The following is a 16,215-nucleotide window of genomic DNA, read 5'->3' as shown; positions in this document are numbered from 1 at the left end:
CACTCTTGGAAAAAGACCAACCAGAGAATTCTCCTGTGGACCAGTCCAAGCCTGACCACTGGTATTGGGCCCTGTAGGAAGTAGACCATCAGACTATTGTAAAACTATTAAAACCCAAGCTAGCCTATGGATCACTGGTATTGGGCCTGGCAGGAATTAGACTATCAGCTTCTTGCAAAACTATTAAAACCCAAGCTAGCCCATGGACCTCCGCTATTGCCCCTAGCAGTGAGTAAACCATCAGCATTGGGTCTGCAAATCATTAGCCTAAAGTAATTGGTTTTGAAGCAAGTAGACCACCAATAAATAACAAAAGAACAAGAAACACTGATAAAACGCAAAGAACAGAGAGAAAGGAATTCAGTACATGCCAAATGGTAGACTATTCTCAATCCATGGATGAGAATAATATTGTGGTATGAGCAAGAGTTTATATTGGGTGTTGCAACAGGACTCTGTGCTTCTAGTGCTAGTTGCTAGACGAGGCACCAAATGGCCACCTTGTTTTAGGCACGATACTTAGATTCAGAACTAGATATGTGAACTGAACCCAAGCAGAGTAAGTAAAAAACTAACTGCATCTCTGGGATAAACTTTTGATCTACAAAAGTAACTTTGTACACTACAAACTAAGAGAAGAACACTTGAGCCCATACATTTTTTGGGTCTAAAGTAACAGAAGACCACACATTGCTTTGCTCATCAACCAGCTGTTTGGGGGTTGCAGCAGTTTTATCAACATTTCAAAATATTTTTGTTGGATACTCGACACTGACCTATATTCGGATGCTTCAGGAGACGACAAATTCTTGCTTCACGTTCCAGTTTCTGATGATCTAAAAGTAGAAAAAAAAAGAAACATAAGTTGTTTCCAACTGAAAATATCAGCAGCAAGTGACCCTGACGCTTAAATGGAGGTGCACTGTTGTCCACTCAAGTCCAAGAACATCAACATACGGCACTTGAGTCCCACAAGTATCATTGTTTAACATCTATGCTGCCGGAACGATACCTTATGTAGGGGTTCAAATAGTTCCCTCTGTATCTTTGTCTTAGGGATGAACGTTGGAGTTGATATCTGGTAAATTCGGGACAGACTATGTCATCAACAATCAACCTTGATGCATCTACCCCACACATATCTAATAAAATGAGTCAATGGATGCCAGGAAGCAACAATAAAAAAAAAAATAGGAACCGTCTGCAATGAGCTTAAAGTGTGTAATTTTTTTTTTATGAAGGTTGTTTAGTCATCTGGGACTTAGGCTTTAAAATTGGTGGTTTTCCCAGTTTTCACATAAAAAAATAAATTGTGTTCAGAAATAAAGTATGAGATCACCAGGTACAGCTGTTGGAGGCATTTATTGGAAACGTTTTTCAAAATTCAGGACTTGAAAAATAAGGCACTTTTTAGGTTGTTAGGCTCTGTGCCCATCACATGAAAGAGTTGGGGAGATGGTAGCTTTCTTCAACTTAAACCTCAAGATGAAAGCTATGACGTCAACCACTGTTTATGAATGCAACCATAATGGACGCAACCAATCTGTGGAGCCAGGATATAGTCTCCGGGTGTAGTCTCTGGGCATCACATTGTGTCTCAGTGGTTAGCACTGCAGTCTTGTAGAACTGGGGTCTTGGGTTCGAATCCCTCCAAGGGCAACATCTGTAAGGAGTTTGTATGTTCTCCCCGTGTTTGCATGGGTTTCCTTCGGGTTCTCTAGATTGTGAGCCCCAATGGGGACAGTGATGATAATGTGTAATTAATGGCGCTATATAAATGAGTAATAACATCTGCAAGGAGTTTGTATGTTCTCCCCATGTTTGCGTGTGTTTCCTCCCACACTCCAAAGACATACTGATAGGGAATCTAGATTGTGAGCCCCAATGGGGACATCGATGCTAATGTCTGTAATGAACTGTCTAATTAATGGCGCTATATACATGAGTAAAATAATAAATAATACCAACTGAGATGTAGTTCTACCTCCATCATCTTATCGCTACCATACAAAAAAAGGAACTTTATGGGAATGGATGAGTTTGGGCTCCAATCTGTCAATATACAGAATGTCTGTATATTCCCAAGAAAAATTTAAAAAAAATAAGCCTTTTAAAAGTCCAGCTAGAGCTATAGAAAATACTCATTATTATAGCAAGAGAAAACATTTAAAAAAAAGACGATACGGCCATTTTGTCATGGATCATTAACGAAAGTACACCAGCCTTCGTTGGGTCTAAGAGATTGATTTAATTATGTATGTGAATCTTGGTGTCAAATCCGCTTTAAGAGCTTGTTCACATGTTGCGTTTTGCCCCGTTATTTTTTTTTTTTTTACAAATCTGCAGCCTGTTATTTTTTTTTGCATTTTTGCAACGATATTAACCAATTCAGATAAAAGGGGGGAGGGGGTGAGCATGTAAAAATGCATCATGAAAGCATGTAAAAAAAAAAAATGCGTTTTTCCTGCCAACACATTTTGCACTGTATATTAGTTTTCATCTCACTATGTAAAAAAAAGTTCATAAATCTAGTCACTAAGCTTACTGATAGACTTTCCAGCAGTCTCATTATCATTACAGGCAGGATTAGTAATACATATTAGATAAGATAGGATCCACAATTCACACTAGGTGATGTCACAGCTCACCTGCTCTCTCTTCCTTCATAATTGGTTTGCCCTGATCAGAACATGCTTATTACATGCTTCGAGTCGGAGTCAGTCTCTTAGTGCTAATTGAATTAATTAATATAATTTGGGACTCTTCTGAAAAAATTCTAGAACTGGTTCAACTAGAGAAAAAAAAGAAATCAGATATTGGTGAGAACCCTGTTTTTACTGTAACATTTTAACCCCGTTGGTTCCCCACTACTCGAAATAATAGAGACGGACATTTCCTGTGAAGCTAAGAGTGCTCTTATGGGCACAGCAGGTGTATGACAGCTGCTCCGAGCATTTTATGAGCTGAATAATTTACACCATCGTGTTATACTCCTTGTCTCGCGTTTAGTCATTGTAAAGATTTTAAGGGAATCTGTCGGTAGGATCCACCCTCCTGAGCCGTCTATATGGACATGTAGGTCATAGGAAGCTGAATAAAATGATACCTTGATATCTGCGATCTGCTGTATTATTCCAGAGGAATCTACATTATTCTTAAAATGTAAATAAGCTGTTAAGATCTATGGGCCGGACATAGATCTCCCTGATAATCTGCCTCCAGAGCAGGAGTGGACACTGACAGCTTGGGGCCTCTGTGCTAAAACTGTCTGGGCCCTCCTCCCTGCTCGGGGAACATAGCTTATAATGAGGGCAATGGGACCCCCAGAGCCTCAGGCTACAAACAACAGACCAAATTACCCTCATTATCACCACCCTGCAAGCAGGGGCGTACATAGAAATCACAGGGCTTCATAGCAAAAATTCTATTTGGCCCTCCCCATACCTCTAAAAAATATATATATATCTACTATATAATCGTCTAATTCTGTCTGTCTGTAACGGAAATCCCGTGTTGCTGATTGGTCGCAGCCATCTGGGCACGACCAATCAGCAACAAGCGCCGTCCGGACGCGAATCCCGCGTCGCTGATTGGTTGCGCCCAGCCGGGCGCGACCAATCGGCGACAGGTGCAGTCCGCCCGTGAATTGCCGTGGGATTTGAACGACGCTTTTCTGATTGGTCGCGCCCGGTGACTAATCAGCAATATTGGCGCGGATGCAGTCCGGCCGCGAAACCCGCGTCGCTGATTGGTCGCACCTGGCCGGCCACGACCAATCAGCGACAGGCACAGTCCAATCAGCGATATTGGTGCGGAATGTAACCCTCACTCACAGCGCGACTTAGTTCACTCATCTTTACTGAACAAGTTCTGTCTAGAATACCCGATGCGTTAGAATCAGGCCACCATCTAGTATGTATATATTTTTCTACTGAGATGGCTATATATATACTGTATGTGTGTGTAATATATATATATATGCAGACACGGCTGACACTCTAGTTGGCACATGACTGCAAGTGTGCAGAGCGCCTCCTCTTGGTTACATGATAACTGCTGGAACCGGCTGAGTCCGACCATGTACATATTACATTACATAATATTATTATTATTATTTATTATTATAGTGCCATTTATTCCATGGCGCTTTACATGTGAGGAGGGGTATACATAATACATACAAGTACAGTAATCTTAAACAATACAAGTCACGACAGGTACAGGAGGAGAGAGGACCCTGCCCGCGAGGGCTCACAATCTACAAGATATGTCTGGTATCTGCTCTACTCATTGTCTATGGAACTGATGGATATAGCCGAGCGCAGCGCTCAGCAGCTCTATAGATAATGAAGAGAGCAGAGGCCGAGCATGCACAATTCTGCTCCATCCAGGACAAGACTGCAGACCCCTATTCTCAGAAGCTCTGGGGGGCCCAGTGATCGAATCCCCAATGATCAGCAAGTTATCTGCGATCTGATGGATCGAGGATAACTTGATTATTTGGTGAACAACCCTTTAAAGAATCAGGATGGTTCTGCTATTCTTTACAATTACAGTATCATACATGAACCGAAAACAAATATGTTCACACACACATATACATACTCATATACTGTACATACACACACAAAACATACACACATATATCATACAATCATACACATATACCATACATACACACATATACACACATGCACACACATGCAAACATATACATATATCGTACATTCATACACATATACCACACATATACATACACAATCACATATATACACACACACACATACTGTATTCATACACATATACAGTGGGGCAAAAAAGTATTTAGTCAGTCAGCAATAGTGCAAGTTCCACCACTTAAAAAGATGAGAGGCGTCTGTAATTTACATCATAGGTAGACCTCAACTATGGGAGACAAACTGAGAAAAAAAAATCCAGAAAATCACATTGTCTGTTTTTTTTTCATTTTATTTGCATATTATGGTGGAAAATAAGTATTTGGTCAGAAACAAGCAATCAAGATTTCTGGCTCTCACAGACCTGTAACTTCTTCTTTAAGAGTCTCCTCTTTCCTCCACTCATTACCTGTAGTAATGGCACCTGTTTAAACTTGTTATCAGTATAAAAAGATACCTGTGCACACCCTCAAACAGTCTGACTCCAAACTCCACTATGGTGAAGACCAAAGAGCTGTCAAAGGACACCAGAAACAAAATTGTAGCCCTGCACCAGGCTAGGAAGACTGAATCTGCAATAGCCAACCAGCTTGGAGTGAAGAAATCAACTGTGGGAGCAATAATTAGAAAATGGAAGACATACAAGACCACTGATAATCTCCCTCGATCTGGTGCTCCACGCAAAATCCCACCCCGTGGGGTCAGAATGATCACAAGAACGGTGAGCAAAAATCCCAGAACCACGCGGGGGGACCTAGTGAATGAACTGCAGAGAGCTGGGACCAATGTAACATGGCCTACCATAAGTAACACACTACGCCACCATGGACTCAGATCCTGCAGTGCCAGACGTGTCCCACTGCTTAAGCCTGTACATGTCCGGGCCCGTCTGAAGTTTGCTAGAGAGCATTTGGATGATCCAGAGGAGTTTTGGGAGAATGTCCTATGGTCTGATGAAACCAAACTGGAACTGTTTGGTAGAAACACAACTTGTCGTGTTTGGAGGAAAAAGAATACTGAGTTGCATCCATCAAACACCATACCTACTGTAAAGCATGGTGGTGGAAACATCATGCTTTGGGGCTGTTTCTCTGCAAAGGGGCCAGGACGACTGATCCGGGTACATGAAAGAATGAATGGGGCCATGTATCGTGAGATTTTGAGTGCAAACCTCCTTCCATCAGCAAGGGCATTGATGATGAAACGTGGCTGGGTCTTTCAACATGACAATGATCCAAAGCACACCGCCAGGGCAACGAAGGAGTGGCTTTGTAAGAAGCATTTCAAGGTCCTGGAGTGGCCTAGCCAGTCTCCAGATCTCAACCCTATAGAAAACCTTTGGAGGGAGTTGAAAGTCCGTGTTGCCAAGCGAAAAGCCAAAAACATCACTGCTCTAGAGGAGATCTGCATGGAGGAATGGGCCAACATACCAACAACAGTGTGTGGCAACCTTGTGAAGACTTACAGAAAACGTTTGACCTCTATCATTGCCAACAAAGGATATATCACAAAGTATTGAGATGAAATTTTGTTTCTGACCAAATACTTATTTTCCACCATAATATGCAAATAAAAGGAAAAAAAAACAGACAATGTGATTTTCTGGATTTTTTTTTCTCAGTTTGTCTCCCATAGTTGAGGTCTACCTATGATGTAAATTACAGACGCCTCTGATCTTTTTAAGTGGTGGAACTTGCACTATTGCTGACTGACTAAATACTTTTTTGCCCCACTGTATATGGGTCGCCCTCCCAGGGCTGTGGGGTACTCGTACCGGGCCCGATGAGCTTCAATGGGAGATGTCACGGCAGCTGGGACCTGGCCAGTGGCCCTGGGCGCCCATTGTAAACAGGGGAAAGTTTATGAATGATTCGTGACGCCACCTGTGGCGTTCGGCAATGAAGATGTAAGCCAACGCTGCAGACAGATCCTCTGGGACAGATGGTGTGGTGCAGCAATGATGTTATAGCCCTCCACAGGCAGGGCTGTAGTCCCAGGGCAGTGTAGGTGGAGTGAAACTTAGATGGTGTAGTGTCGGGCGCAAGGGATGTAGCAGTGCTGGCCGGGTTGGCGCAGGAATAAGTGGAGGTCACCAGGGCATGTAGTTCCAAAGCTTTACTCACAGTCTGTTGTGGTACAGGTGCCCGCATCCATGCCGTGTCCTCCGGGTTAGGAGCTCAGCCATCTTCCAGGCAAGATGAAGAACTCCTTTCCAACACTCCGCCAACATATGTGCCTTTTCTGAACGTCTCCTCTTATAGCGCCTTTGAGTGAAGTACTCACAGTACTGAGTTACACTGGATTTCCTCCTGTCAGATGTTCCTATGAACTCTACTTGTACGGCAGACAGCTGTAGCCTGCTTCAGGGACTCCTTCTACCTAGTCCCGGCTCACTATCGTTGCTGTTGTGCCCCCAAGTCTTGTGTGGGAATAAAGTGGTCACTGCTTCTATTCCTCCAGTGTCTGCTGCAGGACCATTAGTATCCATACAACCTCGGGGACCGGACCCCAGACTTGCGCTGTGAACTTGGGAAGGGTTCTCTCTTCCAACCCTGATCCTTAGTCCTCTTATTCTCCTTACGTTCCATATTAATCCTTCCTCCCAATGGAGAATCAAGCTTCCTTTCTCTGTCTCTTTCCTGTGCCAGCAGACCCAGATCACTGTGGTCTGCTGCAGCACTTCCTTCTTCCATCCCTCTCCCGGGGATCTTCTCTGTCTCACTCTCTGTCCTTCTACATCCTCACTCACTGACTGAATGAAAGACTGACTGACTGACTCAACTCTTCCCGCTCTTTTATGTGAACTAAACTCCACCCACCTCCCAGCATGTTTTGTGTTCCAAGCAGGGAGCCACCAAGGGGTGCTATGCTACACTCCAAGCAGGGAGCCGCCGAGGGTGCTTTGCTACACTACTTTGTGGTGTGGGGTGCAGGTGTTGGAGTGTGGTCAGGTGTCTCCACCTTACCTGGATAGTGGGGCACCACACCTCAGGAGGAGGTGCAGTACCTCTGTGGCGACTGAACCCTCAGGGGCGCCACATATACACATGCACACATATACATACATATACATATATGGTACATACAAACGCATACAAATATATACCATACATATACACACACATCGTACATTCATACACATATACACAAAATGAACAAAATGACTGCTTCTTTAACAATGAAGTAGCAACGTCAAGAAGGAAATGTCGTGGAATTATGAAAATAGCAAGGTTGGTAGACATATTATTGATATGCAAAATAGGAAAAAATGTAAATAAAATTTTAAAAGCATCTCAATTTATTCAGTATCAAATATGAGCACCAAGTACAGAAATCCCTGCACTTAATTTCCTTAGCTGCTATCAATGAGGTTATTAATGGTTGTCTAAATAATGTTTTGCTATGCCAAATGCACTTAGACTAATCATCAAGATCCACTGCTGACAGCTGCCTTTGCAATTGCTGACCAGTGACGTACCAGATATATTAAATTTAGGCCACCCAGTCTGCTCATAGTAACACGAACAAGGAGTCCTGGAAGTGATGATAAAGCCTCATCAGAGCCCTGATCTCAACATCATCAAGTCTGGGTGGGATTACATGAAGAGACTGGAGGAATTGAGCCAGCAACAGCAGAAGATTGTGAATAGTTTTGTACACTATTGTATACATAGACACATAAACATATTTAGATGTTTTTATCTTTTTTGAAAACTATTTTTCATTTTACTGTTTCATCTCCTGATTTTATTCCCTTCCTAATTTTATTTTCTGATTCACACGGTTTATTTTAGAGACCAAGGGCTTTTTTCTTTTATTGCCTGAGCTACAATGTGTGCTAATTGCATTAGAGAACAGGCAGCAATCACACAGTGGGGCGACAAGACTCTGCTGAACAATCAGAACCCATTGTGTGCCCACAGCACAATGACTGCATGGTTCTAGTGCCAGGAGAATTTAACTGAGCAAAGCCCGAGACGAGACGAGCCGTCTCCATACATTATTACTAATGACAAAACATCATGCCAAATATGTTCTATCTGTGAACCTGCATCAAAAACAATTAGTAAAACCATTAAATAATTTCTTCTGGAAGTCATCAATTAATTGGTAATAAGACAGACCGTTTACAGTTAAAGGGGTTTTCCAGGTTTGACTATAAACAATGGAAGCCGCAAAACAGCACGGTGTAGTGGCCATTTCAGGGTACTGCAGCTCATGTAATATTTAAATTAATGCGCACTTAGCTGTAGTACCTAGGATTGACTATTACACAGTGAACACAACTGTGCTGTTTTGCTCTTTTCACTGTTTGTGTATATCTGGCTACCACTGGAACTACTGATCAATGGAGGTGGTGGGTGTTAAACTTCCACCAACTTTAAGATCAGTACTAGATCCGTGTGTTTTTCAGCAATTGGGTAACAGTCAAACGGAGAATTCAGTGTTGACCCAACTTCTGCTTGGGAATCGTAGAGATTGTTTACCCAAACCACCAAAGATCCTTAAGTTGTTATATTAAATGTACTGATAAATCTCTACAGGATGGGCCATTTATATGGATACACCTGGGTGGGCCATTTATAAAGTTGGATCCAAAATGACAGACTTCAAAATGGCCGCCATGGTCACCACCCATCTTGAAAAGTTCCCCCCGCCCTTATACTAATGTGCCACAAACAGGAAGTTGATATCACCAACCATTCCCATTTTATTTAGGTGTATCCATATACATGGCCCACCCAGGTGTATCCATATAAATTCCCCACCCTGTATATAACTAAAACCATAGCATGGTGCTAGATCCTAGCAACTTTTAATGAGGTTTGTCAGGTACTACTAATCGGTTCCCACTTACTAAACTCTCTTCTCTCCAATCTATACTGAATGCAGCAGCCATGGATATATTTCTGTCCAGCTGTTACACCGATGACTCCACACTGTGCCAGTCATTATACTGGTTGCCCATCTGCTAAAGAGTACAATATAAACTTATCACTCTCACCCACAAATCTCTCCATAGTTCCGCAGGGCATTACATCTCATCTCTGTCTATCACTCTATGTTCTTCTAATGATCTGCGACTAACATCTTCTACAATGTAAACCGCCAATTCTCACCACCAAGACTTCTCTTTTCTCAATTATGCAGAGCTTATCCTGACATCACCCCTGCATTACTATAAAATTACAGAGATTGTCTGTCCACTGTCTCTAACATCATGTCCTCCCTCTATCTAAAACTGAATCTGTCAAAATCTGAACTCCTTGTATTTCCCCCCTCTGCTCACCTACCTAAACCTGAAATTGCTGTTTCCATTTGTGGGTTCAGCATAACTCCCAAGCAGCACGCCCACTGTCATGGGGTTATATTTGATTCAGATCTTTCATTAATTTCCCTATATATGACACTTGCTTGTCCATGTCACCTGCAGCTCAAAAACATCTCTGGAATTCAACCTTTTCTTACCTTGGACTCTGCAAAAACTACTACTGTTGCTCTTATTAATTCTCGCCTTGACTGCTGCAACTCTCTATTAATCTCTATCTCCCTATTACTAAAACTTACCTAAACTTTCACCATCAAATCTATCCTGAATGTAGCAGCCAGGTTCACATTTCTATCCATGCTGCTACTCTGTGCCAGTATCTGCACTTGTTGCAGATCTGCTACAGAGTCCAATATAAACTACAAAGGTCCCCACAGTTCTGAACCACCTTACATCTCTTCTCTCATCTCTGTCTACCACCCTACCCATACTGTTCATTCCATTAATGACCTAAGACTAATATCGTCTATAAGCCAAACCTTCCACTCCTGTTTCCATGATTTCTTTTGTGCTGCACCGGTTTTCTAGAATGCACTGTACCAGACAATCTGCATAATTGCCAGCATCCACAGTTTTAAGCATGCCCTAATTATCCTAGCTGTCTTTTAGTGTTAGTAGGATTCGACTAGCATTTACCCCTTCCTTCCCTGCAACGGGAAGGGGTGTATGCTAGTCGAACTCTACTAACACTAAAGACAGCTAGGCTAATCGAAACAAAGGAAACACTTAGCTTGAGTAGAGAGAAACACCGGCGCCCTCCAAAGTTCAAGGAGAATGCTAGCTGACTGCTACAGCTCCATGCCTCATTAGGAAAGTGCAAAATGAAAGTATCACCCGTAACTCCCAACAGGAAGTTGGGAGTTATAAACACCCAGATCCAGGTGTGACTATTACAGCCGGGGGAGGTGGCCACTGGGTCCTAATGTCAGAAGGACCAGGCAGAAGTCTGCAAGGTAAAATGTTGAGACGCTCTGCAGTCAGATGCAGTGCAACAGTCTTCAGCCTCTGACACATCCGTGTCAGAAGATTGAAACTCTGTTATACACTTATGATGTTTCTGTCGAAATCACGGCTTTAATTGACATTTATAGTATGTATAAGTGCACTTCTGTTCGAAAGAGACTTTTTAATCAGGTTATCCCTTTTTAACAATCTTGTTTTGTTAAAATTATCCTCAAAAAATAAGGCTGTAGGATGTTCTCCTGATGGGACCTTCAGAAACCAGTTGATCTCTGTGGTGGAGCCAGGAGAAATCATTTAATTTCCCTACAGCACCAATGTAAAGTGCTGCAAAGCGGTAGTCGGGACTGAGCTGCTGTCTGGTTACACTCTGGCACTTTATAGACATTGCTTGTCCCATTCCTAGTGTGCTGTATGGTGTGGGGTTCATCACACTCACTTGTATGCAGCAGGTTTCCGCTGCCTCCAGGCTTCCATTTTCAGGAGCTGTCACACACAATGCATGGGACACCAGGTTCTTTGCAACACTCTTTGCAACAACTTTTACTAAAGAGTCCAAGTTCATCAGGAGGGTAGAGGTGGTATTGGGCACAGCAATTCATAGTTCCTTCTTCCTTAGCACAACTCCTCTTCTGTTCTGCCAGACGTTCATTCTGGACTGCCCCCAAGCCCGCTGACTTCATCCACTCCAGGGACTCCTTGTCCACTCTGGCAGTGCACCCGGGTCCGGCAACATGCCCCTCATGTAACTCCATGTCCACCAACCTTGTAATGTTGGAAGACCAGGCCTGCTCCATGCTACTTGGCCCAAGCCGTAGGCTTCAGACGTTGTTGGAATGTCCATTTGGGATCTTCATATGGTCATCCACTGCCCTTAATGTTTGGCCCATGCTGCCCTTAGCATCCCACCACCCCTCCGAAACTTGAACTCACGCCACACTTGGCTGGCTGATATGGAACTCTCTCTAACCGAGAAGTGCCCCCTTCTTATCAGCACTAATGCCCACCCCCTGGACTAATCCTAACCTTAACCATTTCCTATCTACATGGGACATTAGGACTGTGCTGTCCTAAGCTTACCCTTATACTATATTCACATTATGCTCTAACACTTTTTATCCTGTATATCACCATAATACATTACATTAGACACATGGTACTGTCACATATAAAACCGCAATACGGTATTCTCACAGTGCGTATGCTGTCTTCAGGGGCAGGAACACGGTAAGACAGTCCACATCCTTACACCACCACTGTGGGAATTAGGAGTCCTCCAGAGTGAGAAATGCTCTTTGTACTGCCCAAACTAATGGATGAGGATACCGAACAGGGGATTCTTTGTATTAATTCTGAATTTCCAGTTTAAGATTTGAGGCAGCACTTCTTACAACATTAGCTTAGAACCTCCACATCTCTTTGGGAAGAAGAATATTATCTGCTCAAGAAGTTTATCCTACGTAGAAGTTCCAGTGAGATGTCTTTCAAGTCTCAGAGGACATGACGTTGGTATTGTCAAGTATTTACCTCATGGGGGGAGATAACAAGCGTCTTGACTTACCCCCAAAAACCCCACAGTGACCATAAAATGACCATCCCCACCTCGGCGCCAACTAATACACAGAGACGGGTATTTCTTTTTGGAATTTTATGGCCACAGCAGCCTTTTATTATAACAATAAACAAACAATAAACACTGTATCATAAATAACATGAGTACAATGAATTTAACCCTGGAAGGAGAAGTCCTTGAAGCCACAAGATCATGGTGAAATAGTCCCAAAATATTGTGAACAACCCCCGACCATTTGCTCCCAGCCATTACCCCACAGGCTCGGGAGCACCAGCACACCAATAGATGTTGTCCACAAACTCCTTGGAGATCCGCCCTCTTCCGACGGAAAACTCCCCATCCACCTTTCACCAGATCACGACCAGCATACCTTTAAACGAAGGAGACCCTACCCACAGAGTCTCCAAAACCAATTTCCACCGACTTCAAGGACTCCCCCCTCCCCCAAAACCGCTACAACAAGGGGCCTTTGAACGCCTCAATGACCAGAGACCCCCACAACCCGCCAAGCGACAGCCTTCTCTATACCCTCCTGAAGGGCAAGAGCCCAAATATCAGAACCCACTGCATTCAAGTGAATCCCGTCCGCCAACCAGTAATCGCCCTCACCCTTTTCCAAATCGAAATGTCGCACGGCAACGCCCCCGTTTTTAACTATAAAAGCGGACACCGCTCTGTTGACCTTGATCCTGGCCCGGTTGACCTTTTCCAATGATCTCATGGACCGCCAATGCCTACGTGGCACAATCTCCGACCACACAATCGTGATTTCACGATAGGTTACCCACAACCGCAAGCAATCTTGCTTAATGTCCTTGATCAATTCCCAAAAGGGACGGACAGCCAGATCATTACCCCCAGCATGAATAACGAGAACATCTGGTGCCCGGTCCAACCGGACACACTCATAAATTTCCGGCAACACCCGACGCCACACCAGTCCCCTAAAACCGATCCACCGCACCACCGCCGTCGTTCTGGAAATTCCCAACTGTCTGCCGTCGTTCCTGACATCGGCTCTCACCGCTCCCCAGTAAACAAAGGAGCGACCAAATATCCAGACCAGCAGCGGTTCCGTACCTGAAACACAAAACGACACTCACAGAAAAACATATCGCAAAAAGATAACGATCCAACCCCCGTAACACTTAATCGACCCCATGAACCCCGCCAACCAGGCCCATCTCCTGCACACCTGAAGGCCGAACATAACTACGATAACGATTAGACCTCCACCCGCCGATGCACTGTATGAAAGAGGGACCCAAACCACGCTCAGCTGCCTCAGTCGCCGCCCCAATCCTAAAAGAATGAGAGGCAAACCGAGAATCATCCAACCCCAAACACCGAATTGACTTCTTAAACACTGCGCCAAACTGATACCGAGACAGACTTCCACCGTCTGCGTGACACAACAAAGATCCGCCCAGACTGGGACGAAGGTCCCAAAAATTACGCAAACACTGAACCGGGCACATTCCGGAACCAGACACAACACCCAACACAACTTGACGGCCTTTTCCAGACTGGTCCGTTTTTGACCTACGCAGCCAAAACTCGATGCCCTGAGAAGTCAAAACCACATCCCTGGCTAACAACCCACCCATAGACTCTTTATTGTGAGACACGAGTTCCCCAATCCGCAGTGCCCCAAAAAATGCAAAGGAAAAAGCCAGACGAAACAACGTAACCTCATAACCATCTGCGCATACCGATCCCAGAACCAGTCCCAATTGCTCAAGCATATTAAACGACACGGGCCGCCTTAAATCACCCCCCCCTCGGAAACGGTGAAAACCTTTCACCGCCTGTCTCACCAAAAACGTTTTCGTCAAAATCCTTGAACCCGCGCAACCGAAAACTGAAAGACAATCCGGCCAACAAACGTGTCACCTTCGCATGAGATCAACCTTCGCTTGAGCCCTGCCCCAACCATGACAACAACAGACCCTCCTGCTCAAGCCTGACCCCACTGGTGGGGCCAGCCGTACGGACCTCTTCCCACATACGCCACACATTCCGGTAGGGCTCCCAGGTTTTTGGTGCCAATGACGATACAATCAGTGACTCCGCGGCTCGTAAGCCACCCTCCACAACTCCTCCGGACAAATCAGACCCTCTAACTCTGCCTCCGGAACCAAGGAACGAAAACGATCCCACTGCAAGCGAGAAAGAGAGTCAGCTATCTCGTTCTTCACTCCAGGCACATGCATCGCAGTCACATGCGCATTCAAAGACAAACATGATAGCACCAACTTCTGCAAAACTCTGACCACTGGAGGGGTCGATGCAGTAAGAACATTAATCGCGCTCACAACCCCCATGTTTTCACAATTAAAACGAACGCGCCGATTCCGAAAATCCTGACCCCACAAATGTACTGCCACCAGAATCGGAAAAATCTCCAACAACGTGATGTTACGCACCAACCCCGCCGAAACCCAAGTAGCGGGCCATTGAGCGGCGCACCATTGCCCTCCAAAATAGGCACCAAAACCGAATCCACCCGCCGCGTCCGTAAACAAATCCAAAGCATCGTTACAAACCACTTCAGCCATTACCAACGAACGACCGTTGTACTCCTCCAAAAAGGACTCCCAGTCCACCAAATCAGCCCTGAGCTCCGCCGACAATCTCACAAAATGATGAGGAGCCCGAACCCCCGAAGTACTGCTAGCCAGCCTACGTGAAAAAACTCGACCCATCGGCATCACCCGACAAGCGAAGTTAAGCTTTCCCAACAGCGACTGAAGATCCCGCAACGATATTTTATGCAACCGACATGCACGAACCACCTCAGACCTCAAATCTTCTATCTTGTCCTCCGGCAACCGAAATTCCCATTCAACAGTATTGATGGCGATCCCCAGAAAACGCAAACACGTACTGGGGCCCTCAGTTTTTTCGGGCGCCAGCGGGACCCCGAACCGATCCGCCACCCACTCAATTGCTTTCAAAATCCTGAGACAACGTGAAGAATCCGCCGGGCCAATGCACAAGAAATCGTCCAAATAATGAACCACCGAATCACAACCAGAAACGTCGCACACGACCCACTCAAGAAAAGAACTAAAAGCCTCGAAATACGCACAACACAATGAACAACCCATAGATAAACACCTATCTACAAAAAACCTGCCTTCCCAAAAACAGCCCAACAACCTCACGCTTTCTGGGTGGACCGGAAGTAAACGAAAAGCGGATTCAACATCAGTCTTAGCCATAAGGGCACCGCGACCACATTTCCGGACCCAACTTGCCGCTTCATCAAATGAAGAGTATACCACCGAACAAATCTCTGGATCAATACCATCGTTAACCGACCTCCCACATGGGTAAGACAAATGCTGAATAAGCCGAAATTTATTGGACTCCTTCTTCGGAACCACCCCCAACGGGGAAACGACCAAATTCGGAAAAGGAGGGGACACGAAAGGGCCCGCCATGTGACCCAACGAAACTTCTTTCTGGATCTTCTCCGAAACAACTGAAGAATGCTCCAAAGCAGAGCGCAAATTTTTTAAAACAAACAGGATTTCAAACGGAGGACCCGGAATGCGGAAACTCTCCTTAAAACCTGAATACAACAGCCCCGCTCTTACCATATCAGGGTATCTATTTAGATAGGGGACCATCCTTTCCAGATTCACTGGAGTCTCCCCCTTGCGAATTACCCC

The 16,215-nt window shown here is 44.6% G+C and overlaps 1 protein-coding gene across 2 annotated transcripts in view; it reads right to left on the bottom strand.

The window, feature by feature from the left end:
* The window catches only part of CAMK2A (calcium/calmodulin dependent protein kinase II alpha), a 281,034-nt gene that overhangs the window by 143,642 nt on the left and 121,177 nt on the right, over nt 1-16,215 (bottom strand). For both annotated transcript variants that reach the window (XM_073567989.1, XM_073567988.1), the window contains exon 3: nt 777-836. In XM_073567989.1, the coding sequence (XP_073424090.1) occupies nt 777-836 (60 nt within the window). The remainder of the gene's footprint in view (nt 1-776; nt 837-16,215) is intronic.

The sequence above is a fragment of the Dendrobates tinctorius genome, unplaced genomic scaffold, assembly GCF_039654945.1.
Source record: "Dendrobates tinctorius isolate UK_male_01 unplaced genomic scaffold, ASM3965494v1 ptg000020l, whole genome shotgun sequence".
In the NCBI taxonomy this organism is placed as follows: Eukaryota; Metazoa; Chordata; class Amphibia; order Anura; family Dendrobatidae; genus Dendrobates; species Dendrobates tinctorius.
This window is presented reverse-complemented; position numbering and strand designations above follow the sequence as displayed.